Below are 23,217 nucleotides of genomic sequence, written 5' to 3'. Positions count from 1 at the left end.
AATCCTCTTTCTCTCCTGCAGCTTCATCATGATCGACTCGCTCATCACCATTGCTTGCTGTGTCTCCACTGCACTCACGATCTTTATCCTGTTGCTACCATCTCAATATGTGCCCAAACGCAGCCCCGGACATGGTCAAACGACCGTTCAGGTCCTTGTCCTCGGTGACATTGGCCGCAGCCCCCGCATGCAGTACCATGCGCTGAGCATTGCAAAAGGTGGTGGCCAGGTGGACATCATTGGATACCGTGGTACTGCTGGCCTGGACCTGTTTCTCCAATCGCGCAGCTAATGTGACTGTAGAATCCGAAGTTCATCCTGACATCTCGTCCGATCCTCGAATATCCATCGTTCCTCTTCCTCCACACCCGTCATTTCTTCAGACAAGCAACAAGCTCCTGTTCCTTCTATTTGGTCCGTTGAAGGTGGTCTATCAGATTGCCTGTCTATGGTGGGCGTTGGCATATCGCACTAAACCAGCCCAATGGCTTCTTGTCCAGGTTCGTCTCGCGAAAATGTAGTGTGTCCAGCTTCGAGTAACCTGCTAATCGCTTCCTCTCCATTCATACAGAACCCCCCGTCGATCCCGACTCTCGCAATCGCATCCCTCGCGTGTTTTTTCCGACAGACTAAACTCGTAATTGACTGGCATAACTTTGGATACACCATACTCGCCCTTAAACTGGGGGACACGCATCCCCTCGTAAGGTTCTCCAGATGGTACGAGCGGTCGTTCTGTAGATCGGCCACGGCCCACATATGCGTCACAACAGCCATGGCGTCGATCTTGAAAAAAAAATTCTATTTAGAAGCACCTATTCTACCATTACATGACCGACCAGCAAGTCATCTCCAGCCCATTCCCGATGAGAATGCTAGGCGGAAATTCCTTGTGTCGCTCCCAGAGGCTGACCCCGTGCGCCCATTGATATCCTCCAACTCGTTGCGTGTTCTTGTCAGCTCCACCTCTTGGACTGCGGACGAGGACTTTTCGCTTCTAGTCGACGCTCTCTGTCGCTACTCCGAGGTAGCAACTACAAGAATGCCCCAGCTACCCACGGTCCTCGCTCTCATTACAGGCAAAGGACCCCAGAAAGAGATGTATGTCAAAAAGATCTCGCAGCTGGAGGCAGCAGGAAATCTTCAAAAAGTTGTGGTCCGCACCGCTTGGTTGAGCACTGCCGACTATGCACAGCTTCTTGCATCAGCCTCTTTAGGCGTCAGCCTTCACACCAGTAGTAGTGGAGTCGATCTCCCCATGAAAGTAGTCGACATGTTCGGTGCGGGTTTGCCGGTTGTCGGCTGGAGTCAGTTTGAAGCTTGGCCTGAACTGGTGACGGAAGGCGTCAATGGAAGGGGATTTGGATCCTCCGATGAACTCGTGGGGCATCTAGTGGATCTGTTTGGCGATAGGGGAAAGCTTGAGAAGCTCCGTGAGGGTGCTTTGAAGGAAAGCACTCACCGTTGGGACGACGAATGGAACCCTATCGCGGGCAAGCTCTTCGGTTTAGTATAGCTTCTTACCACCAAAATCCACATAGAACATGTGCTCCCTATAAAGCTCGAACACTAGCCTCATGCGTGGAACTTGCCATTGCAGTATACACACGTGTCGAACACGTCGGAAAGTGCTCGAAAAGCCGTTTGGAAATCGGTTCCGTATGAAGGAGGGATAAGGTCCTCATTATAATACTCTGTTCCGCAAACAGAACAAAGCTTAGATATTCCCGGCTCCTGAATAGCCAAGAATGTCAATCCACAGCGCACTAGTAAAATGCATCAGCAGTCATGCGGCAGATATGAGTGGGGATTTGCTCCATACCAAATAGGTGTCCACCTGAGCACTGCGTTTCTTGGGCAGAGTACCACGACAGACCGGTGTCACATATGTCACATCTCTCAAAGACCTCCTGACCGGGTCTAGCAACCTGGTCTGTAGGTTTTGGTTCAATTGTCTCCCCAGGGGATGAACACTTGGATATCTCATCGCTCAAATCAATACCAGTGGTGGAAGCCAGCCACTCCAGAGACCTGCGAGCCAATGACAGCACAGTCTGGTCTTTTGACTGCACAATGGCACAGCACGATGCAGCATACAAGATTTTCCCCTCCGCCTGGGTTGCATCATACTTGCGCTCCACGATATCGAGAATATATTTCAAAACAACATCCCGTTTACCCGAAAGACTGTTTTGAGAAGTGTCTGGGACTTCTTGTATGCTAGGGAAGATCTTCGGTTCCTCACATTTGGAGTTTGCTCCAGAGAAGACAAGGACAGTCAGGTCCTCTGAGGTCGTTCTATACTCAACCATGTCCCCAGGATGCCGCGTAATTGCAGCTATAACGACGCCAAGGTGCGAAGTGAGACCCCACACCCTTCCTACGGTGAGTCCTCCAAGGTCACGGTCAATGTCGAACTGGTCACAGATCTCATCCATATGGGTTTTCCAAGGAGCCACAGAAATCTTGGCTTCCTCCTCGGTAGGAGGGAAATTCATGGATGCGGTATATCCTCCAACGGTACCAAGATGGAGTGTGCACGTTTCAGATATTTCATCGAATGCAGTGGTCATGGCTTTGAAATGATCAGTACAGTTAACAGCCTCAAAAACATGCGGGCTTACCGCCTATCGCCTCCCAGTGCCTGGCTCTCTCTTGCGAGATTTCTTCTTTTTCGTCGTAGAACGGATATGCTTGGATTTTGATATGGTGTGTTTTGCTATCCTTCCCACTATATGCATCGCAAGGAGACGTGACCAAGATCATTCCTGCCATTGTTCCTACTGCAAGGCGAATTTCTGGTAGCCGATCCTGTGACACTTATTAGTACACGGTCCGAAGTCCCCGAGGTATGAAGACGTACGTTGTAAATCCATTGCAGAGGACCAGTGAACTGGACATTCTTCAAATTCTCGGATAGGTGGGTATTCTCCCCAGAGCTGCTTGACAGTTCGTAGTCTCCCTGCGCGCCGGATTCTGCAGAAGTTACATGTAACTTGATGTTTTGACGGATTATTTTTAACTTTGTGCCATAGATCATGGCCACATTCCCAGTAGCAGACAATTCTCTCTTGCCAACTTCCCGATAGACCCACGGGCCATGGGACATAAATGAGGTTTTTAAGTGGTTCTTGATGGCACTTGAGAAGATAGAAGGCTGGTTGATGGGATAATTATCGACTAGGTCGTGGAGCGAGGTGAGCGATAGCATCTCGATAGAGTAGGAGTGCTCCCTCGTGCGCCGAACTTGCAGGTAAAGGACATCGTTGTCGTCGTTTGTAACAGAAAGAATATGGATACCCCATCGGTGTTCGGCCCCTAGATAGGAGAGATCGGGTGAAGGCGCCTTGAGAGGCGGAGCCCACGCGAAGGAGCGGATGTTTGCTTTTTTGGCCCTTAGGCCCTCGTCCGGGATAAGGGGCTCGAAATGTCTCCGAAGAGTCTCATTGACCAAAGCAACACGGGTGTATTTTCCTTGCGTACCGGTACTTTCGTAGAAAGATAATAGGAGATTCGATGTCAACACAGCCAAAACACAGCGTCGATGTTTACCTAGCCCTGGGGAAGACCATGCTAGACCCGCAACTGTACTATTTGACTGTTCAGGCCCAATGGAAAAATGTTCCCGCGCTTGGGGGAAAATTGTAGGCCACTCTGTAAGAGTAAAGGTATTCGCCCGAAAGCGATTGATCTGCCAGTTGCTGCCTGATTGTTGAGCTGTATATGTGCTTTCTCCTTCGGAGACATGTTTGGAGGTCTATGGAGCCATCAGCCATGTCCCACTTGTTAGGCTCAACAACACTTACCGCGATATGAAAGAATTCACCTGCAGCTAAAGCTAGCTCCCCATCTGCCGAACAGGCCAGGGAGTTGTAGCAAGACGGAAAGACTTGCAACTGAACAGGGCGCAGCATCGCGTTCAACCCTTGGTTATTATATCAATACACTGACAGAGAGGGCGCGCTTCACATTCACTGCATTGATGTAGGTGTGTTACCGCGTCCTATCACGTGGATAGGATATGCACCGCTTAGTCATTAAAAGTATATATCACGTGATTACAGATGTATTCGAAGAAAGTCACCGCATTCATTTTTGAGTATATATACATGCACTAAATGCTTTAATGTGTTTTGATCGTCGAGGGTATATTCATCACTGGGCCAGAAGTCAATTTGGATCAAGCGAGATTAGCAACTGTGTGGATACGTCTAGTCCACGCGGTCCAGTTTTTGGACCACCATAGCACTGGCCGCACCACCACCGTTGCAAATAGCAGCCACACCGTACTCTCCAGGCTGCAGCTGGTGAAGCAGTGTGACCAAGATACGGGAACCGGAGCTACCCAGGGCGTGTCCCAGAGAGATAGCGCCTCCTAGAGGGTTGACCCGAGCATTCTGCAGCCCGAGGATCTACGCTAAGGTCAGTACAGGATGCTTCAAAAGGGTAACTGTGCATTAACGCTGAACCAACCTTCTCGTTGGCCTTAATCACGGCGGCAAAGGCTTCATTAAACTCCCAAACAGCGACCTGGTCCTTGGTGATGCCAGCGCGCTCTAGAGCAATTGGTACTGCCTTAGCGGGAGCGACAGGGAAGTCCACGGGGTCGATGGCAGCATCGGCCGATGACACGATGCGTGCGAGGGCACGGTTGCCGGAACCAAACTCACGAGCAACCTCCTTATTACCCAAGACCAGGGCCGATGCTCCGTCATTCATTGTCGAGGCGTTACCAGCGGTAACAGTTCCAGTGCCATCCCGGAGGAAGGCTGGCTTCAAGGTAGCCATCTTATCAATCCGCAGGTTCTCGTAACCCTCGTCCCGTTCAACAACCGTATCGCCCTTCTTGCCCTTCACGGTAACGGGGACAATCTCATCAGCGAATTTGTTTTCGTTCCAGGCCGCCTGAGCACGCTGGTAGGATTGGATGGCGTATTGATCTTGATCCTCGCGGGAAATCTCGTACTTCTTGGCAGTCTGCTCCGCACAGATGCCCATGTGAAACTTGTTGTAAACATCCCACAGGCCATCCTTGATGAGGCCGTCCTCGAGCTTGATGTCTCCAAACGGGGGAAGATGGCTGGAACGGGCCATGTAGTAGGGTACCCGGGACATGTTCTCCATGCCTCCAGCAATTTGAGCTTCCGTGAGACCGAGTTGGATGTTCTGAGCAGCAAGCGCCACGGCCTTAAGACCCGAGGCGCAGACCTTGTTGACGGTCATGGACTCCACGGTTGGAGAGAGACCGGCAAAGATGGAGGCCTGACGAGCGGGCGCCTGACCCACAGAGCCTTGCAAAACATTACCCATGTAGACATCAGTGATCTTCTCTACGGGCACCCCTGACTTGCCCACAGCGGACTTGATTGCAGCTGCACCGAGCTCTGGGGCCGACACGGAGGCGAATGAACCATTGAACTGGGAGATCGGTCAGCCTCACAGAATCCTCCAAATGCCGGACCGTAAACTGTACCTTGGCAGTCGGTGTCCGAGAGGCGCTGAGGATGTATGCTTCCTGGATCTCCTTGAGAAGAGGGCGCGCCACGCTGAAATGCCTCTGGCACTGACGGTATGTGGAGGGGAGAACAGCTCGCTTGCTGAGAAGACGAGCGCCCAAGGTGGAAGATGCCTGGATCGCCATGATGTGTGTGAGAGAAATCAGGGGACGAGAATAGAATATTTGGGGATAAGGACACAGTCGAGGAGCAAGAGGTGGAGGAAGAAGAAAGCAGGGAATGAAGCTGTTGCTTCTTGTTCTCCGCAAAGCATCCCGCCTGTAACCGCATCCGCAGCGCCTCCACCCGCTTGAGCCGAGGCATCTGTGGCGGCTTAGTCACCGTTAGTCAGGAGCTGATGGGTATCACGTGAGTGGCTAGGCCCAACCCGGGGGGTTTCCCCATCGGGCAGCTTCCCCCGGAGGGATGCTCCGATGGCGACGGGACTCAATTCCATCACCACCAGCCGATTGTTTGTCGACAATCCTCATTGCTCTCCCTCCTCCCCCTGGTGTTGTCCCTCTCCTCCCCCTCTTTTTGGCCCTCTTTCTTCCATCTCCATCTCTCTCCCCGACGCCTTCCTCCCCCCAACCATCACATCATCTTCACCCACCTGCCAAATCACCTATCTACCCCGCCGCCATGTCGACCTCTGCCCGCCGCCGTCTGATGCGTGACTTTAAGGTATGCAGCTTTCTTGACAGATGAATGCCTTTTCACACCATCCCCCTCCGTCTATCATTCTATCTCCCCTATTTCTGTTGGCTGTCCCATTTACTAATGCTCCTTACCCACAGCGTATGCAGACCGATCCTCCCGCTGGAGTGTCTGCATCCCCCGTTGCCGATAACGTTATGACCTGGTGAGTAACGCACCTCTGCATGATCCCATGTGCCACCGTCAAAAATTTCTTTATGCTAATGTTTGCGCTCTCGCTCTCAGGAACGCCGTCATCATCGGTCCCGCAGACACCCCGTTCGAGGACGGCACTTTCCGCCTCGTCATGCATTTCGAAGAACAATATCCCAACAAGCCCCCCGGGGTCAAGTTTATCAGCCAGATGTTCCACCCCAACGTCTACGGCACTGGGGAGCTTTGCCTCGACATTCTGCAAAACCGCTGGAGTCCGACTTACGATGTGGCGGCCATTCTGACCAGCATACAGAGGTGGGTTTCATGGGAGTCCGTCGGATGCATACGTTCATCATCCACACTAACACGGAATCACCACAGTTTGTTGAATGACCCCAACACCTCTTCGCCGGCCAACGTCGAAGCCTCGAATCTATACAAAGACAACCGAAAGGAGTATATAAAACGCGTACGTGAGACGGTCGAAAAAAGTTGGGAGGACTAGTTCCGTTTCCTAATATTCTCCATATCATCACATTTGCCGTTTCTTTCTGTTGCACTTGCGGATTTCACGATTCTGCCGGATAAGCGGTTATGGTGGACGAGGACCCTCACACCAGATGACCGATCTGAACAGAAGCATCTAGGGGAGGTTTCTTCTTTTTCTTTCATTCATCTTCACGCCGTTTTTCATGTCATGCACAGCGCGGGGTTTGGGCGCCTGGTCAATATTTTGTTCCTTTCGGTAGCCGTCGATGATTGCATTATTTCTCTCCGTCCGTGCTATGAAGTATTCCTCGCGTTGAATTTTAGTTTTTAAACAAAGCCTCCAGATGTAGACCGAGTTGCAGGAATCCGTCGATGTAATTAATGACCGGTGATCGTCGAAACGTCCTGCAATTTACAGTCGGGGCCGGTGGTTTCAATGAATACACTCGGTATGGATTGTATGTAACGAAATCCCACCCTTCCACTTTCGCTCCTCCACCAACTCCCCATCATTCTTCTCTCTTCTCTCTCCTTTCCCTCCTCACCACCTCCCTCCTCGCCCTCCGTGGTCAACCGCTGTCCTTCTCTCACCCCTCTTCTTCCTCTACCTCCCAAGTTTCACGATCGCCTCTCGGTATCTGTCCCGTGGTGTTCCCGTACTGCACGTGGACCCCTGACCCAAACAAGGTGATCGATCGATTCGGCATATCATCAACATTCTCGCATTCCTCCACGGCGCGGCACACCAAATCGCCCTCAGTCCTTCCCCTCCCCGCGGGGTTCTTTTTCTTTTTCTCGTTTAACCTTTTCCTTATCGTCTGCCTTCTGTTCGATCCTTTACGATAACGACTGTCCCCTCCCAGGCCAACCGAAAAGATGGCGTAAGTCCACCCCGAGACCCCGTTTCCTGCGAACGACCAACGACTGATAATTGTTTTCTGGGCATGACAGGTCATCGGGCCCTGGTGCCAACACTATCAAGGGTATGCAGACTCAGTCGGCCGCCTCTGATGCCATCCAGTCAATAAACCGGACTAACAACACTCTCTCCCCGCAGTGGTTGCGAGATTTCGACCGCAGAATAAAGTCGAGTTGGCGTCTGGAGGACAGCCCATAGTCGATTTCGAAAATGAACAGTCATGTATGATCAACGTAAGTATTTTTCTTTCTTTTCTCCAGCGGAGTCCCACCCAGGGATCTTCGCTGGCGTCACGGCACCACCGTCGAATACTGACCACAAGACAGTCCAAGGAAGGTTCCGGAGCCTTCACTTTCGACCGTGTGTTCCCTATGGACTCGGCGCAAACCGATATCTTTGATTTCTCCATCCGGCCGACCGTTGATGACATCCTGAACGGTTATAACGGAACTGTGTTCGCCTACGGTCAGACCGGTGCCGGAAAGTCTTACACGATGATGGGTTCGGATATTGACGACGATATCGGCAAGGGTATCATCCCACGTATCGTCGAGCAGATCTTCGCCAGCATCCTCACGAGCCCGAGTAACATCGAATACACTGTTCGCGTCAGCTACATGGAAATTTACATGGAACGGATCCGCGATCTGCTCGTGCCCCATAACGACAATCTACCCGTACACGAGGAAAAATCCCGCGGTGTATATGTCAAGGGTCTGCTGGAGGTCTACGTTTCGAGTGTTCAGGAAGTCTACGAGGTGATGCGCCGCGGTGGTACTGCGAGAGCCGTGGCCGCAACCAACATGAACCAGGAGTCCTCGCGATCCCACTCCATCTTCGTCATCACCGTTACGCAGAAGAATCTGGAGACGGGCTCCGCCAAAAGTGGTCAGCTATTTTTGGTCGATTTGGCCGGTAGCGAGAAGGTTGGCAAGACCGGGGCCAGTGGTCAGACATTGGAAGAAGCCAAGAAAATCAACAAGAGTTTGAGTGCCTTGGGAATGGTCATCAATGCTTTGACCGACGGCAAATCGACGCACATTCCTTATCGTGACTCGAAACTTACGCGAATTCTGCAGGAGAGTCTGGGAGGTAACTCCCGCACCACTCTCATTATCAACTGCTCCCCCAGTAGCTACAACGATGCGGAAACCATCTCAACCCTGCGTTTCGGTGTGCGCGCTAAGGCTATCAAGAACAAGGCCAAGGTCAATGCCGAGCTGAGTCCGGCCGAATTGAAACAACTGTTGCGCAAGGCCCAGGGCCAGGTCACCAGCTTCGAAAATTACGTGTCGGCCCTCGAGATGGAAGTCCACTCGTGGCGAAGTGGTGAAAGCGTTCCTAAGGATAGATGGACTCCAGCGCGTGGAAATGAAATCATCTCTTCCGCTAAGGCTGAGGCTCGCGCACCACGTCCAGGGACCCCGTCCCGGTTACAGGAGACCTCCCGATCAGAAACGCCCCGCCCAGATTCAAGGATAGGTGATCGTTCCAGCACTCCTAGCCTGGTCCTGGAGAAGGATGAGAGGGAGGAGTTTCTCCGTCGTGAGAATGAGCTTCACGATCAGATTTCTGAGAAGGAGTCTCATATTGTGAACGTGGAGAGAAGTCTGCGCGAGGCGCGGGAGGAACTAAGAACAATGAAGGAGAACTCGGCGCGTTCGGGCAAGGACAACGACAAACTTAACGCCGAGGTCAATGAACTGCGCATGAACCTCGAGAAGGTCTCCTATGAGAGCAAGGAGGCTGCTATAACGATGGACAGCCTTCGCGAGGCTAATGCTGAATTGACTGCGGAACTGGACGATGTCAAGCAGCAACTTCTCGATGTCAGAATGAAGGCTAAGGAAACCAGCGCTGCTCTGGACGAAAAGGAGAAGAAGAAAGCCGAGAAGATGGCAAAGATGATGGCTGGCTTCGACCTGGGTGGTGACGTATTCTCCGATAATGAACGCAAGCTTCAGGGACTCATCGCGCGCGTTGATTCTTTGCATCAGATCAGCGAGGCCGGAGAAACCATTGCACCCGATGACATCCAGGAGCTGCGCGCTAGCCTGATGGAAACCCAAGGCTTCATCCGACAGGCAGAACTCACTATGAATGACCGAGGTGAACTGAGCGAGCTGCAGGACAGCCGTCGTGTTGAACTTGAGCAGAAGCTGGCCAATCTCGAGCAGGACTATGAGAAACTTCTGGAGCGGAACCTGGGCGAAGACGATGTGGAAGAGATCCGGGAGCGGTTAGAAAAGGTCTATGTTACCCGCAAAGAGGCCGAGATGCAGGCGGCCACCGAATTGCGCGAGGAGATCACTCGCAAGGACGAAGAGTTGACCAAACTTCGGCAATCCCTTGCCGACTCACAATCGCGCGTGTCAACGAACGGGGCTGCGGGCAAGAACCTCCAGCAGCAGATCGCCGAATTCGACGCGATGAAGAAGTCCCTGATGCGCGATCTCCAGAACCGCTGCGAGCGTGTGGTGGAGCTAGAAATCTCCCTTGACGATGCTCGTGAGCAGTATAACAATGTGCTTCGCTCTTCAAACAACCGCGCCCAGCAAAAGAAGATGGCCTTCTTGGAACGCAATCTCGAGCAACTGACACACGTTCAACGCCAGCTGGTGGAGCAGAACAGCAGCTTGAAGAAGGAAGTGGCCATTGCAGAGCGGAAACTCATTGCGAGGAATGAGCGCATTGCAAGCTTGGAAAGCCTGCTCCAGGAGAGCCAGGAGAAACTCACCCAAGCGAACCATCGGTAAGTATCCTCTCTACAATAGCGTGGAATGGGTCGATATCTAACTACGTGCCTCCCTCCAGATTTGAAGCTCAACTCACTGCGGTCAAAGAGCGGCTTGAAGCTGCGAAGCAAGGCTCAACCAGGGGTCTTCCAGGTATGGATGGCGGCGGCGGTTTCAGTTTTGGCGGCTCGAGAATTGCGAAACCGCTCCGTGGCGGTGGTGGAGGGTCGGACGGTGCCCAGCCGCAGGAGACCGGGAAGCAGCGCTCGAGCTGGTTTTTTGATAGACGATGATCCACGATTTCTCTTCTGTTGTCTGTTTTACCCCTTCGCCGAAGATATTTGATGTACAGTTTTCCTTTTGTTGACATGTCTGGATGTTCTACCCTGGAACTGGAAACTTCCCGGACGCTCAAGTCTGTTGGAAACGATGTTGATATTGGGATGGATGTTCATGATCAATCTCTATCTTTGCCCTTTTCCTTGTTTTCCACTTGTTCTTGATCTTCCCTTGCTTTCCGCTGGTCTGGTATGCTTAGATCGAGTGCTAGACTGGTTCACGAGAGGCGCCTATGGATACCCATGTATATGAAGACGATAGATTGCGTTGACGAGACATGGTAGAAAGTGTCTCTTATCATCGAGATGATATGTTGTTCCTTTGTTTGATGAGTGTATATGTGAGGATCTGTTAGTTCATGTTTCTGTCCCGGATCATCTATAATGACCATAGTCTAATACATGGATCTATACCCAAAAGAAACAGAAACTGGACTCGGTGTTGGCCTGGAGGAAGAAGTTCCGCGATTTTTTTGCGCATTCCTGGCACTAAAAGTATACTATCTGTAGTCTTGCTCCCACGTCGCAAGATAGCACAAATGGTCCTTGGGCTTACGGACAGAGCCATGGGCTGCTCAGACTTGAACAGACCCCGATTTCGGTAGATCGCTTCCTCAGCACTCATATGGCCTATGCTTGATGACACCACCACCTACGTACAATGTCCAGAGACGAATGGTGAAGCTACCGTTGCAGGAAAATTCTTCATATAAGGTACATATATACAGTGTAATCCAGCATCCCTTCGGCAGGTTCCAGATAAACACTAGTAGGTCTAGTCTAAAGGCCGGAAACCTGCCTGTAAGATGAAGCAAAAAAGCGACGGATCATGAGAGCACCCGTCGATTGTTCTTTTTGTCAGGAAATAGAAGCTCAAAGAAGCACATGACAAACATGCATGCAGAAACCACCGTCAGGTGCAGCATAGATCATTGGCCTTGGACCTCGGACCTATGGCTGGTTGCAGAGTGGTAAGGGGAATCCTAGAGGTAAAAGATTCGCAAAGCAACATCCGAAAAGAAATCGAGAGTATAAGCACCGGTAAAGCAATGCAGAAGAGAATAGAACGCGAGGATGAAGGGGACAAGGAGAGATTCGTTAAAAGGAAGAGGTCTGAGAGGTCAACGGTATCGAAAAACAAACACCGACGGTGCTTGCAAATCGACTATACCAAACCATCGTACAGGGACAATGCGCTGACAATTGTCTCATCTCGTTTGCTGCCCTCCTTAAACTCCTCCATGTCGAGGCTGCCATTCTCATCCTTGTCCATCATGCGGAAAATCTTTCGGACACGTTTCTCCGGGGTGTCCTCATCCTCGGGCAATTTCACCATCGAGCCGACCTAATCCATTAGTGTCCGTTCAAGGGATGAGAGCTTGTCGCGCGCATACCATCTTGTAGATCGCCTCGACGATGGCGAGCATTTCCTCGTAGGTGATCTTGCCGTCGCCATCGATATCATACAACTGGAAGGCCCAATCTAGCTTGTCCTCCATCTTCCCCCGCGACGTTACTGAGAGCGCACAAATGAACTCCTTGAAATCTATCATGCCGCTATTGTCCGAATCGAAAACTCGGAAGACGTAATTCGCAAAGGATGACGGGTCGCCGAAGGGGAAAAATTGACGATAAATCTTTTGGAATTCCTCCTTGGTCAGGGTGCCGGAGGGACAGTCCTTCAGGAAGCCTACGGGTCGCGTGATGTCAACAACTGGTTCTCCCTTTTTGTTGTCTATTCCATCTGACCTGATGGCGAAGTTTGAGCGTACCTTTATACCACTGTTGCAGTTCCTTTTTATCGAAGTGGGTCGCCCTCTGCAGCTCATCGAGCTGGGTGGGGGAAAGCTTTGACTGCCTGTGAGCGCAATGGTTTCGTTAGCATGAATCTCTACATCGGAGTTCTGAAGAACAGGGGAGTTCGAATGTCATCCCAAGGAGGAGAGGAGTGGAGAGGTGCGACGTGAGCGACAGCCCCTAACCCCGCGCTGGCCTCCATATCACCCGTGGAGATGAATCGCATCGTGGGGACAGCGTCAGGCCTGTAGCATCTCCTCTCACTTTCCCTCCTCAGGTCTTCAAAACCCCCGCCTAGTCGGATTCGAACTCGGTCCCACTCAAGGAATGCGGAAGAATGGGGAAGCGCCGCACTTACGACTTGCCCATGATCCCTAGAGACCACCAACCACGGATCTCAAATACTGAACACCAAGGAGAACTTGAAGACCGACTATGGACACCCACGCGAGCCAAGATCCACGAGCCAAGGAGACGAATTATGCGCCGAAATGGATACGGACGGAGAGGGCGGAAGGCGCGGGGTAAGACGAGGCGCGGGATTCGGCGGCGGTGAAGATGATCCCAGGGAGTCCGATAGTGGGAGAGCGAATAGGCAAGACCAGGAATACGAGAGAAGTCGAAAGAACCAAATCGAGAGACGAGAGGTTGAAGACGGAGGGTAGAATTGACGGTCGAAGGGGAAAGAAGAGGAAGAAGAGGCGTGACCATGTGGGAGGTTTACCTAAGAAGGTTATCGCCAGGCGTGACTACCAGAGCCGCGGGTCCAGACCGTTCCGCCCCAGCATTACGCATCATCAGGAGAAGACGGAGAAGTCGAAGTCGAACGAGAAGAAGAAGAGTTGGAGCACCGCTGTTTATCTCCAAGCGCCTTTTCAGGTCACCATATCTTGGGGCCATGTCGTTCTATCCAAAGAAGGCCTGCCAGCGGTGCATTCTCAAACTTACGTAGGTATAAAACAGACTACTGTCCTGGATACTAGTATTGCACTTCTTGCAAGCGAGGGCCTGGCATTGTCTATGGCACAAGAGTTACATGTCACTGGTGCAGAGTTCAAGAGTATTGTCGAGTCTCTTCCAGAGTATCCCGGTAGGTCATTGTAAACTGGCCTGTTAGATCCTTACAGTACCAGTAGTTACGGGTACCTCAACCGTCGGCCATCGTTTCTGTGGCGGTGGAGAAGGCGGTGAGTATAATAGAACACGTGATGAAATGGTTGCTGACCAGGCCACTATCGGCACGTGCTGATAAGAAAAATTGGATTCTTTCCGGGTTTTTCTCTGTAAGAAGCAGGACAGCCTGCACCACCAATTTCTTTCCACACATCCCCTCGTTGGCAATGGCCGCTCTCCAGACCGAGCCTTCGGGCCTACCACACCTTAGCTCTCTGCTCGAAAATCTGACCGGCTGCCTATCCTCCGCAGCTACTTCTCTGCCCAAATCTACACGAGCCGATCCCTCCGATGTTGCGATCGAGCCTCCGCAAGATGGAATCTCTTTACTCGATGCGAAATCCGATTTACTTCTCTCTTACATACAGAATCTCGTCTTTTTGACTTTGATTCAGCTTCGCGATGTGTCTCACGAGTCCGTCGAACCTGACCAGTCCGTGCGGGATGAAGTGGTTAAAAAACTGATCGAGTTGCGGGTGTATCTGGACCGCGGCGTTCGGCCCCTCGAGAGCCGGCTGAAGTACCAGGTGGACAAAGTAATCAAGGCGGCGGAAGATTCTGAACGGACCGAGCGGTCCGCGCCAAAATCCAAGAGCAGGAAAGAGCAAGGTTCCGGCCGAGAGGATGAGGACGCGGCTTCGAGCGACAGCGAAGGAGATAGCGAGGACGATGAGGAGGAAGAAGACATCGACGAAATGGCATACCGCCCCAACGTATCCGCTTTCACGAAGAAAATCGCCGGTGAGGCCAAGCCCGACCGGCCCAACCTACGAGGTTCAAATGACGGCATCTACCGGCCACCGAGGATCATGCCGACGGCTCTTCCTACCACTGAGAGCAAAGAACGCAAGGACCGGGCGCCTCCACGTCGGTCGAACGTTATCGATGAGTTCGTTAGCGCGGAAATGTCATCCGCCCCTATGGCAGAACCGAGTATCGGTAGCACAATTGTGCGGGGTGGAAGGCACACCAAGTCTAAGAAGGAGAGAGAGGTCGAGGCCGAGAGGACTGCCTACGAAGAAACTAACTTCACCCGATTGGCAAAGGAGAGCAAGAAAGAGCGGGCGAAGCGACGAAACCAAGGTGGTGACAGTGGCTTTGGAGGGGAAGAATGGAGAGGCCTCACCGAGGGCGCGGACCGTATTACCAAGCTTACTCGCCGCGCGAAAGGCAGTGGTAATGCCCTTGAGAAGTCCCGGAAGCGCAAACCTACCGATGATGGGCCTCGTAGTGACGGCGCCGGGTTGGGTCAGATTTTCGAGAAGCGGCGGAAGAAGATGGAGGGATGGAAGCGATAATCCAGCCTATTGTGCTTTGATTGCGACCAAGGTATTTCTTTGATGCCCATGCATGGGGCATACGTTTGTATATCGCACTCGATACCAAGAGGACAAAAGAACAGCTCAGTTTGGCTTCCTGCAATGTTATGGGTATTTTTTAAGCTTAAGTGGTTCAGCTTTTCCCCTGGTTGGTGATGACATCATCCCTTGACACAACTTGTTCATCATCCTACCTCTGCCCACCTTCAATTTGGACACGTACAACTCTCGACTGCCTCCTACCCTTGGATTATCTTGTGGTATCTTTTTGAAAGCCAGTTGCCTTATTATGGTCTCGACCTTCTACAATGGAGAACCCAGGTACGGTTGATGTGAATCTCACGGGTATATATCTCTACCTCTGGAGTGGCTTACTGACGCACCTTCTATCTTAAGAGTCCGAAATCAGTGGCGTGATCCTCCGACTTACCCAAGGATCACCCCAAGTACAGTCAAATACAATTGACCAGTATTTCACCTCCAATGCTGTTTTTGTTCACCCGTTCTGTCGGACATGGGACATAGACAATGGCCGCTGGTACGTCAAGAAGATCTACCAGTGGTACAAAGTTATGTCTCCTGAGATCCAATTGACAGTCAACTCGATCGGTAGGTGTCTATCCTTTCTTCTATGAGCAATAAAGACTGAAGTTGTTCCACAGCCTTCGACAAGGACCATCTCAAGCTCTACGTGAACATCTCTCAAGTATTTTCCATCTGGGCTGTTCCGTTCCATTCGAGCGATGTGACCCTCACAACTGTTTTGAGCCTGACAGAGCGCGTGGATGGGGCTATGCCGGGGGCCAATGGTAACCAGTCCGGAAAGACACGGTACTACATCGCCCGGCAGGAGGACTTGTATCAGACCTCGGAGTTTGTCAAATTCTTAATGCCATGTGTAGCTTGGCTCGTCTACATTTGGCAAACTCTCGCCACTTTGTTTTGTGTCTTAGGGGTGATGTTTTCCTCGCCACGAGAGCTAGTTTGGAGTCTGATTCATCTTGTTGGCTCCACGTTAGCCGAGGTGTTTAATAAATTTTACTGCAGCAAGAAATGATCTCGAACAGAGAACAAATTCGCTGTGATCCCGTCATGATTCGACGTCTCAACCTGTGGTTTCGCATCTACTGGGGAAAGACGACCAGAGCGCTTCATTATATTGATCTATTCTCTTCTAATGTCCATTTAATTCAATTTGCTACTGAATTTAAGGTAGTCAATTGTTCAATGAAAACCATCTACGAGATGTGAATGATAATGACATTTGCTAATATCAACATTTGGCAGCCCGAAATCTATTTTGGTACACGTCTTCTATAAGTAAGGGCATTTCTGCTAGTGATCACAGCATATGCATACTCTCATTCTCATTGATCATTATTCAAAACCGGGAGATTCAGACCTAATTGCTGCTCCTAATGTTGCTTCCTTAGTTCATTACGGAATGCCTCTTCATGTTTGACGACCCCGAGCGGAAGACCCCGTCCGACACCGAATAGGATGAAGGGTGCCCACTTCCACCGAAATGGGTTAACCAGAAGAACAAAGACAAACCAGTAGATAAGTTCAGCGTAGGTAAAAAAGTCAAAAGCACCAGTAGGTGACCATCTCTTCATGAAACGGGTGAAATCAATCCAAGTTTTCATCCTGCCCTCGGTTGGACGAGTGAGAGGGTCGGTCAAGAACATGAGCAAGAAGCGGGTATAGATGCCAATATGCATGTTACCCACGGTCCCAATTGCGTTGACATAGGTGCTGTTGTTGGCACAGATACTTGTGTATTTGGGGGGGAACACTTGGAGATACCAGCTGGGAGGACCGTACGGTTCTTGGAACACCTCATCGGGCAGAAAGGAGAGAGAAGGCCGCTTGAAACCGGTTGCCATGATGATGACATCACCAGGTACGACGGACTCATGACCAGGGCCCCCTTTGGGTACTCCTTTGGATCGATGGTTGAAAAGGATGCCGTCCTCCTGGACCGAAACGATGTCCCCCCGAAGCCACCGTGCATCGCCCTTTCGGATTTGGTCGAAGAGTTCAGAATTGGCCATGGGCGTTTGTGTGAAAAGACCCCCAGACGGAGCAATGTCCTGCAGGTCGCGATAGAAAAACTTATGCAGAAGCCACTCAGGAACCCACGACAGTGTTGTTTCCTGGCCGAGGATATTGCAAGCAAGCAATGATTGCACCAGGACATTTCGTGGTATAATCCATTTGTCTGACCGCGACAGAACATCAATTTGTGAGGCGCCCGACTTGACTGCAAATTCCAATGCTTCAATGGCACTGGCACCTCCTCCGACGATCAGGATATGTTTGCCCTCAACGTCTTTGCCGTCCAGATTAGATGAGTGAAAGATACGGCCCTTGAATTGATCTTGATCCGGCAGAGGAGGCATCTTCGGGTCCCCACAGACCCCCACGGCTGCAATAACGCCATCGAACAATCCGTAGTGCGTTGCGTCGTCGTTGATTACCCATTTTCCGTTCTTGGCTTGCTTGACTGAAGTCACGGAGGTGTCAAAAGCGGTATATTTTTCAAGACCGTAACGCTCCCACACATCGACAATTTGATCCCTTATCTCACCCTGACTTGGATAGGCCGTGTCGTATTTGACTGACGGATGGAAACGGTACATGATGCTGTGGATTTGCAGGGACGATGTGGAATTCACCCTCTGCGGTACGAATTAGTCGCATGATGGGGAAGAAAAGCTGCAGTCTATAAGCGACTTACACTCCAGATACCGCCCAAGCCTTTTTCCTTGGATCGGGACTCGAATAGCTGCACATCAAATCCATGCCCGATACAATGCGCCGCGGAAGACACGCCAGTCAAACCAGCTCCAATGATGGCTACCCTCTTTCTAGGAAGGCCATCAACATCAGACTTTGGAGGAGGTGGAACAGGCGCAAAGAACCAATTTATGAGGGCCTGGAAAAGCATATAACACCAAGTGAACGTTTGAACGAAAGGATGCTTCAGAAAAGATATCAACGACGACTGCACGCGTTTGTTGGGCATGGTGAATACTGGGAAGACAATGTAAGTTTTCGAATCTCCTGTTGCAGCGAGGATAGTCCAGTAAGGGCGACGAGATGAGATTTAAAGAGTCAAAGGAGACGCTGTTGACGTATGGCAGTTCGATCAGGCTATGCCGCTTGTATGACGTATGTGTGGATCGCATCCAAACATGTGAGAGTGGTGCGAAACCGTCTCTCGACGTCGTTCAATAACAATGTTTCAGACGTCGATCGGACCTGCTAGGTGGCTTTCTGGGGTCCGTAGGCCATTTAGTACGTCCTTTCCTCAGGAGTCTATCCTACACATGATGGTTGCCGTGGTGGGAGACCTGATGGAGAGTGCAAGGTCGATTGGCATGCATAGGTATGTTTCTTGCGATTACCACACATCTCACATCGTTTATGTAGCCCACATAGCCGGAAGAAAAGAGTGATGAAGTGGAAACAGATAGAGACGTTGACAGGGCGCAGTAGGTGATTTGTATAGATTACCCGATTAGGACTAGTGCGAACGCCCTCTCCAACTTCATCGTCAGTCGGTGATTTCTTCTTCCTCCGCTTCTCTCTCCTTCACTTTCCCCCCATATTTCAGTCCCGTCTAACTTCGACTGTCCTCCGGCAATTCCTGCGACAGCCCTGGTCCATATCCATCACTGACCGTCCGACAATCATGTACGATCTGCGCTGATTCATCCCACCGACGCCACACGCGCGACTCGCGATCGATCCCACCCCAACCGCCATGATGACTCAAGGCACACCGGTCCTGGACCGATTTCTCTCTGGGATTGCTGACCTGGTCAGAAATCGGGATGGTGCCCAGCTCCAAGATTTCCTCCAAATCGAGCCGCCTTTGTCCGATGTGTATTGTCAGATGGTGGACGAGCTTCGGCGACAATACCCCAATTCCCAGGAAGCCGACCTACAGCGACGATGCGAAGGCCTGGTGCCGCGCATCAAGGGTGGAAGCTCATGGACAGCTTTTCCCACCTTTATGAAGCTATACTTTACTTTCCTGCGCGATGTAAATGTGGAAAACCTTCTCGACACATACAATCTGCTCAAAGGACTTCTAAAGTAAGTCTCCACGACTGACTGCCCTGTTGCGTGTACACCTAATGTGGGATGCGCCTTTCCCGTAAAGCTATCCTTGCTAGGATAAATGGCTGACACCACTGCCTCACCACTAGTCAATGCGTCCTCGCACTTGGGGATAGTCAATTCGGCGTCATCGTACTCCCAACTGTTCTTTATCTATCCAAGGTCCTCGCAAAACTGGCCATGGGTCTTGACCGCCGACCGGAATTGATCGCACAGCTATTGAGAATAGAGGGCCACTCTGATCAAGACGAAAGCATTGAGAAGGTCACGCTAGTTGAGAAATCTGCTAATGTGGTTCGTGAAGCCTTCATCAAATGCCTTACTGATCGCAGTGGCACCCCGGGAGTCCATGGGAAACCAGAAGGCAAACGGGTTGGTATCTACCTCATGGCCAATCTTTGCTTGAAGCTCCTGTTCCAGGTAATGCCTGACTTACGTATTTGAGATGTTCGAACCTACGATTACTTACCACCTAACTAGTGCGGCAAGTTGCGAAACGCAGAACAGATGTTCGCGAGTATTAGCGCCCAGTCGCCTCCGTTAAAATATTTTCCGGCCTCTCAAAGAGTCACATATCTTTACTACCTTGGTCGATATCTCTTTTCGAATAACCTCTTTTTCCCCGCACAGATCGCTCTTCAAGCTGCGTATGACCAATGTCATCACCAAGCTCTTAGCCAGAAGCGCGTCATCCTCACGTATCTAATCCCCTGCAATATCATCATGGGACGCTTTCCTTCGATGAATTTGTTACAGCGGCCCGAATCGGAGGGCCTTTCCGACAAATTCCTCCCTATCTGTCGACTGATTGTCCGCGGGGACTATATCTCTTTCCGGGAACATCTCTCGGTAGAATCTCCAGCGAACGAATGGTTCGCCCGCAAGGGGATATTACTCGCCCTCCGTAACCGGTGCGAGATTTTAGTGTGGCGATCACTCGCCCGGAAAGTATTCATTTATGGTGGATTCCATGGTGATACGCAGGGCCAGGGTCAGCGAGGGCCCCCGCCCTTTTTATACTTGAATAAGCTAGAAGCCGCCGTGCGGTGGCTCCAGTCCCAACATGCGCCAGTGCAGGGAGTTCTTCAGCCAGGCGCGGGTGTGGACGCGCACGCTGGACTTAGTACGGTTGGGTCTCAGCTTGTGTCTAAACCCATCGATCGGGATTTTGCCGGTGTGGATGAGGATAGTCTCCATGATGTAGACCCGGCACTTGTGGCGAAATATGCTGACTTCCTCTCACCCGACGGTTTCTATGATGAGCAAGGCCAATGGCAGACTAACCAACTGGGGAGTCTGGTCGATGGAACCCCTGCTATTGATTACCGTCACTATGAGTTGAACCCGTATGCGCAGCGACTCGAGTTGGGATCACAACAGGAACAAGGAAAGCCCAGTCAAATGATGCGCGAGATCGAATCTATCCTCGCGTCGCTTCTGACTCAGAGCCTCATGGGCGGTTATCTCACTCACCGAAACCCGCGATTTGCGATTCCCGGAGCGAGACTCCGGGGAGCGCTTCCTACTGGGTTCCCCAATGTGTGGCAGACGATTTCTACACGAGAAAGTGAGGACGACAACGTTCCAGGCTGGGTGCAACCGCCGTCCCCTGTTGTGGGAAATCCCATGGCGTCAGCAGCTGCGCCTGGCGGAGGGCGAGTGGTGAATCTATCGGGTGCCCGACCAGTTGGAGTCCAGTGACTTGAATTGATGAAGTATTACGACGAAGGACATAGTGGCTTCATAATTTTTGGACGATTCTTATACGCGACAGAGACAGACCAATACATGAATCCTATCACACCGTTCAAGATATCATTTCCGGATGGTACTACACTGGGTATCTGGCCCGTCAGCGGACTGTATGGAGTCTACAGGCCTTGCAGGGGAGGGAATATCTTATTTAAAAAAGAAAATAATCATGTCTAGAAGATTGAGTCTACGGAGTATACGAATATCATGCGAGACCCAGGTTTATAGTACGCAGTAGGACGGAGTAACTCCTATTCCGTGCCGAGTTGCATTCAATCATCCATCTTCTGCGTCAAGCTTACTTCCTTGACCATCACTGATGGGCCCAGAGAGGAATCCGACATGGGGCATGCCAGTCTTAAGAACAGCTCTGACGGCAACAACAGCAACGACATAATGACACTACAATAACAGGTGACATGGCTTCTGGACACTACGACATGCATCCTTTTGTCCTTGGCTATCCTCCTCCCTCATGTTGCTGACGCCTCGCCAAGTCTCCGAACAACAGTCGGAGTAATATCCGGTGGAGTCCAAGCGAGGCTCCACTGCGGCAACTCCCATCTCGCTTGGAGACTCACGACCAAAAGAATGAGATCACTTCGATTTGACATGATCGAGTCCTTTCGAGAAATTGAAGGTGAAGACGGCTATCTCACATCGTTACCATGAGCAATACACCGAAATGCCGGAAGTTTGGCCGTCATGCCGAACGCCAGAGAGCCCTACGCCATACTGCGTACTGCCTACTCCGGTATATAGAACCCCACATAAGGACTGTGGAACCGACACGAGAGCGAAAACGAAAGCGAAAACGAAAACGCACCAATCAAATATTTTAGCGATGGGACTGAGCCTGCTTAACGGCCATCGGAAGCCATGCTGGGTCAATATCAGCTTGGCGGAAGAAAAGGCTAATATATTATCATCATCCCGCAATGCCTGGAGGTTGACGTCCCAGGGACAAGGGGAATCCTTTGGACTTTTCCATCGTCTTTCCTCCATATACATTCATTATCCGACATCTTTCTGCATCCCCGTGTCGTTACGTCCTCTCCTTCGTTCGCTTCTCCTTTGTCGATCCAACCGAATCTTCGCCATACGGGGGTACTACGTACCTACGGCCCTAATTAATAATACCATATAAATCCCCCAGCATGAGTTATAAAACCTGTACGGAAGTTGGCCCTCTGTGCCCCGTCGAAGCAACCTCATACGGCTACTACCCGAACTTTGGCGGCAATGTATTCTTCACCGTATTCTACGGCGTGCTGGGTGTCGCCCAGCTCGGCATTGGGGTATACTTCCGGGCGTGGACGATGATGGTCGCGCTGGTGGTGGGTGCCTTCCTCGAGATGGCCGGATACGTGGGACGAATACTCATGCATTACAATCCATGGAACGAGGACGCCTTCAAGCTGCAGATCGTGTGTCTGGTGCTGGCGCCCACCTTTGTCGCGGCCGGCATCTACCTCACCCTCAAACACATCATCCTGTCGCTGGGACCGGAGCACTCGCGCCTCAAGCCGCGCCTGTTCACCTGGATCTTCATCGGCTGCGACATCGGGTCGCTGATCCTCCAGGCGGCCGGGGGTGGTGTCGCCGCCGCCGCCGGAAACACGAACGTGAAGCTCCTCAACGCGGGAAACAACATCATCATCGCAGGTATTGCGTTCCAGGTGGCGACGATGTCGGTGTGTGGACTACTGGGTCTGGAGTTCTTCATCCGGGTGATCCGCCATGGGCCCGGTCTGTCCGGCGAGAAAACCTTTGAGAATGTCCCCGGGCAGAAGTACGTGAAGTTGGTTGTGTTTGCGGAGATCTTCGCGTACTTCACAGTGTTGATCCGTTGTATCTACCGGTATGTGTTTACTCCTTTTGGGTGTGGCATGGCAGAAGAACTGACGGGTGCGTTGTGTAGTATTCCCGAGATGGCCGGGGGTTGGGGTAATCCTCTCATGCAGAAGGAAGACGAGTTCTTGGTCCTGGATGGAATGTAAGTGGCTGTTTTGGATGTCGTCCCGTGCGCATGCTAATGTGATCAGGATGGTTGGGCTCGCCGTGCTGTTCCTCACCGTCTGCCACCCAGGCTTCTTCCTCCATTCGCTGCGGAAAGTGAGAAACAAGTCGTGATTCGGATAAGTGTATCCATGGTCGGAGTATTGGAGTGATGCCATTGATGATCAGCGCTATAGAGCATATTATACTACTTCGTGCATA

General features: G+C 51.5%; 11 protein-coding genes across 11 annotated transcripts; 7 read left to right on the top strand and 4 right to left on the bottom strand.

Annotated features, from left to right (window-relative positions):
- The first annotated feature begins 12 nt into the window (after nt 1–12).
- On the top strand, nt 13–1,766 carry BDV59DRAFT_74546 (chitobiosyldiphosphodolichol beta-1,4 mannosyltransferase). Its single transcript, XM_073697022.1, has 3 exons — nt 13–251; nt 304–500; nt 572–1,766. Exons 1-3 carry the CDS (start codon nt 29–31, stop codon nt 1,514–1,516), a joined length of 1,365 nt encoding a protein of 454 aa, XP_073545904.1. The 5' UTR covers nt 13–28; the 3' UTR covers nt 1,517–1,766.
- On the bottom strand, nt 1,767–3,914 carry BDV59DRAFT_203858 (uncharacterized protein; the record flags this gene model as incomplete). The annotated part of the gene is made up of 4 exons (XM_073694335.1): nt 1,767–2,575; nt 2,625–2,811; nt 2,864–3,757; nt 3,807–3,914. The coding sequence occupies 4 exons, from the start codon at nt 3,912–3,914 to the stop codon at nt 1,767–1,769; spliced, it is 1,998 nt and encodes a 665-aa protein (XP_073545903.1).
- Nucleotides 3,915–4,083: 169 nt separating this feature from the next.
- BDV59DRAFT_183283 (thiolase family protein) lies at nt 4,084–5,770 on the bottom strand. Its single transcript, XM_073690472.1, has 3 exons — nt 5,474–5,770; nt 4,474–5,418; nt 4,084–4,412 (listed from the first exon to the last, which is right to left on the bottom strand). The coding sequence occupies exons 1-3, from the start codon at nt 5,639–5,641 to the stop codon at nt 4,212–4,214; spliced, it is 1,314 nt and encodes a 437-aa protein (XP_073545902.1). The 5' UTR covers nt 5,642–5,770; the 3' UTR covers nt 4,084–4,211.
- Nucleotides 5,771–5,941: 171 nt separating this feature from the next.
- Nucleotides 5,942–7,225, top strand: ubc2 (E2 ubiquitin-conjugating protein RAD6). The gene is made up of 4 exons (XM_073690471.1): nt 5,942–6,179; nt 6,293–6,357; nt 6,438–6,662; nt 6,729–7,225. Exons 1-4 carry the CDS (start codon nt 6,138–6,140, stop codon nt 6,850–6,852), a joined length of 456 nt encoding a protein of 151 aa, XP_073545901.1. The 5' UTR covers nt 5,942–6,137; the 3' UTR covers nt 6,853–7,225.
- Nucleotides 7,226–7,620: 395 nt separating this feature from the next.
- On the top strand, nt 7,621–10,915 carry BDV59DRAFT_74531 (putative kinesin family protein (KinA)). Its single transcript, XM_073697021.1, has 5 exons — nt 7,621–7,717; nt 7,788–7,819; nt 7,894–7,988; nt 8,082–10,507; nt 10,570–10,915. Exons 1-5 carry the CDS (start codon nt 7,713–7,715, stop codon nt 10,781–10,783), a joined length of 2,772 nt encoding a protein of 923 aa, XP_073545900.1. The 5' UTR covers nt 7,621–7,712; the 3' UTR covers nt 10,784–10,915.
- Nucleotides 10,916–11,502: 587 nt separating this feature from the next.
- Nucleotides 11,503–13,298, bottom strand: BDV59DRAFT_183276 (EF-hand domain-containing protein). The gene is made up of 4 exons (XM_073690470.1): nt 12,984–13,298; nt 12,601–12,686; nt 12,223–12,518; nt 11,503–12,173 (listed from the first exon to the last, which is right to left on the bottom strand). The coding sequence occupies exons 1-4, from the start codon at nt 12,992–12,994 to the stop codon at nt 11,994–11,996; spliced, it is 573 nt and encodes a 190-aa protein (XP_073545899.1). The 5' UTR covers nt 12,995–13,298; the 3' UTR covers nt 11,503–11,993.
- A 566-nt stretch (nt 13,299–13,864) lies between these two features.
- lcp5 (small subunit rRNA maturation protein LCP5) lies at nt 13,865–15,521 on the top strand. The gene has a single exon (XM_073690469.1). It carries the CDS (start codon nt 13,966–13,968, stop codon nt 15,094–15,096), a length of 1,131 nt encoding a protein of 376 aa, XP_073545898.1. The 5' UTR covers nt 13,865–13,965; the 3' UTR covers nt 15,097–15,521.
- BDV59DRAFT_203853 (uncharacterized protein) lies at nt 15,426–16,441 on the top strand (the record flags this gene model as incomplete). The annotated part of the gene is made up of 4 exons (XM_073694334.1): nt 15,426–15,438; nt 15,514–15,726; nt 15,780–15,990; nt 16,405–16,441. The coding sequence occupies 4 exons, from the start codon at nt 15,426–15,428 to the stop codon at nt 16,439–16,441; spliced, it is 474 nt and encodes a 157-aa protein (XP_073545897.1).
- Nucleotides 16,442–16,532: 91 nt separating this feature from the next.
- BDV59DRAFT_203852 (flavin-containing monooxygenase) lies at nt 16,533–18,145 on the bottom strand (the record flags this gene model as incomplete). Its single annotated transcript, XM_073694333.1, has 2 exons — nt 16,533–17,798; nt 17,858–18,145. The coding sequence occupies 2 exons, from the start codon at nt 18,143–18,145 to the stop codon at nt 16,533–16,535; spliced, it is 1,554 nt and encodes a 517-aa protein (XP_073545896.1).
- Nucleotides 18,146–18,754: 609 nt separating this feature from the next.
- Nucleotides 18,755–21,306, top strand: BDV59DRAFT_74435 (uncharacterized protein). The gene is made up of 3 exons (XM_073697020.1): nt 18,755–19,221; nt 19,335–19,665; nt 19,726–21,306. Exons 1-3 carry the CDS (start codon nt 18,887–18,889, stop codon nt 20,944–20,946), a joined length of 1,887 nt encoding a protein of 628 aa, XP_073545895.1. The 5' UTR covers nt 18,755–18,886; the 3' UTR covers nt 20,947–21,306.
- Nucleotides 21,307–21,997: 691 nt separating this feature from the next.
- On the top strand, nt 21,998–23,214 carry BDV59DRAFT_74412 (RTA1 domain-containing protein). The gene is made up of 3 exons (XM_073697019.1): nt 21,998–22,858; nt 22,919–22,993; nt 23,043–23,214. Exons 1-3 carry the CDS (start codon nt 22,155–22,157, stop codon nt 23,128–23,130), a joined length of 867 nt encoding a protein of 288 aa, XP_073545894.1. The 5' UTR covers nt 21,998–22,154; the 3' UTR covers nt 23,131–23,214.
- The last annotated feature ends 3 nt before the right edge of the window (nt 23,215–23,217 follow it).

Source organism: Aspergillus ambiguus, assembly GCF_047715705.1.
Source record: "Aspergillus ambiguus strain CBS 117.58 unplaced genomic scaffold BDV59scaffold_27, whole genome shotgun sequence".
Lineage (NCBI taxonomy): Eukaryota > Fungi > Ascomycota > Eurotiomycetes > Eurotiales > Aspergillaceae > Aspergillus > Aspergillus ambiguus.
This window is presented reverse-complemented; position numbering and strand designations above follow the sequence as displayed.

Coding starts and splice junctions, on each gene's coding strand:
- BDV59DRAFT_74546 (XM_073697022.1), top strand. CDS start 29: ATGATCGACTCGCTCATCACCATTGCTTGCTGTGTCTCCACTGCACTC. Junction 252..303: donor GGACATCATTGGATACCGTG/GTACTGCTGGCC, acceptor ATGTGACTGTAG/AATCCGAAGTTCATCCTGAC. Junction 501..571: donor CCCAATGGCTTCTTGTCCAG/GTTCGTCTCGCG, acceptor CCATTCATACAG/AACCCCCCGTCGATCCCGAC.
- BDV59DRAFT_183283 (XM_073690472.1), bottom strand. CDS start 5,641: ATGGCGATCCAGGCATCTTCCACCTTGGGCGCTCGTCTTCTCAGCAAG. Junction 5,419..5,473: donor CTCGGACACCGACTGCCAAG/GTACAGTTTACG, acceptor CCGATCTCCCAG/TTCAATGGTTCATTCGCCTC. Junction 4,413..4,473: donor TGATTAAGGCCAACGAGAAG/GTTGGTTCAGCG, acceptor ACCTTAGCGTAG/ATCCTCGGGCTGCAGAATGC.
- ubc2 (XM_073690471.1), top strand. CDS start 6,138: ATGTCGACCTCTGCCCGCCGCCGTCTGATGCGTGACTTTAAG. Junction 6,358..6,437: donor GCCGATAACGTTATGACCTG/GTGAGTAACGCA, acceptor TCTCGCTCTCAG/GAACGCCGTCATCATCGGTC. Junction 6,663..6,728: donor ATTCTGACCAGCATACAGAG/GTGGGTTTCATG, acceptor GAATCACCACAG/TTTGTTGAATGACCCCAACA.
- BDV59DRAFT_74531 (XM_073697021.1), top strand. Junction 7,989..8,081: donor AACAGTCATGTATGATCAAC/GTAAGTATTTTT, acceptor ACCACAAGACAG/TCCAAGGAAGGTTCCGGAGC. Junction 10,508..10,569: donor CTCACCCAAGCGAACCATCG/GTAAGTATCCTC, acceptor GCCTCCCTCCAG/ATTTGAAGCTCAACTCACTG.
- BDV59DRAFT_183276 (XM_073690470.1), bottom strand. Junction 12,519..12,600: donor ACTGCAACAGTGGTATAAAG/GTACGCTCAAAC, acceptor CGCGACCCGTAG/GCTTCCTGAAGGACTGTCCC. Junction 12,174..12,222: donor TCGAGGCGATCTACAAGATG/GTATGCGCGCGA, acceptor CTAATGGATTAG/GTCGGCTCGATGGTGAAATT.
- lcp5 (XM_073690469.1), top strand. CDS start 13,966: ATGGCCGCTCTCCAGACCGAGCCTTCGGGCCTACCACACCTTAGCTCT.
- BDV59DRAFT_74435 (XM_073697020.1), top strand. CDS start 18,887: ATGATGACTCAAGGCACACCGGTCCTGGACCGATTTCTCTCTGGGATT. Junction 19,222..19,334: donor CTGCTCAAAGGACTTCTAAA/GTAAGTCTCCAC, acceptor CCTCACCACTAG/TCAATGCGTCCTCGCACTTG. Junction 19,666..19,725: donor GCTTGAAGCTCCTGTTCCAG/GTAATGCCTGAC, acceptor CCACCTAACTAG/TGCGGCAAGTTGCGAAACGC.
- BDV59DRAFT_74412 (XM_073697019.1), top strand. CDS start 22,155: ATGAGTTATAAAACCTGTACGGAAGTTGGCCCTCTGTGCCCCGTCGAA. Junction 22,859..22,918: donor TTGATCCGTTGTATCTACCG/GTATGTGTTTAC, acceptor TGCGTTGTGTAG/TATTCCCGAGATGGCCGGGG. Junction 22,994..23,042: donor TTCTTGGTCCTGGATGGAAT/GTAAGTGGCTGT, acceptor TAATGTGATCAG/GATGGTTGGGCTCGCCGTGC.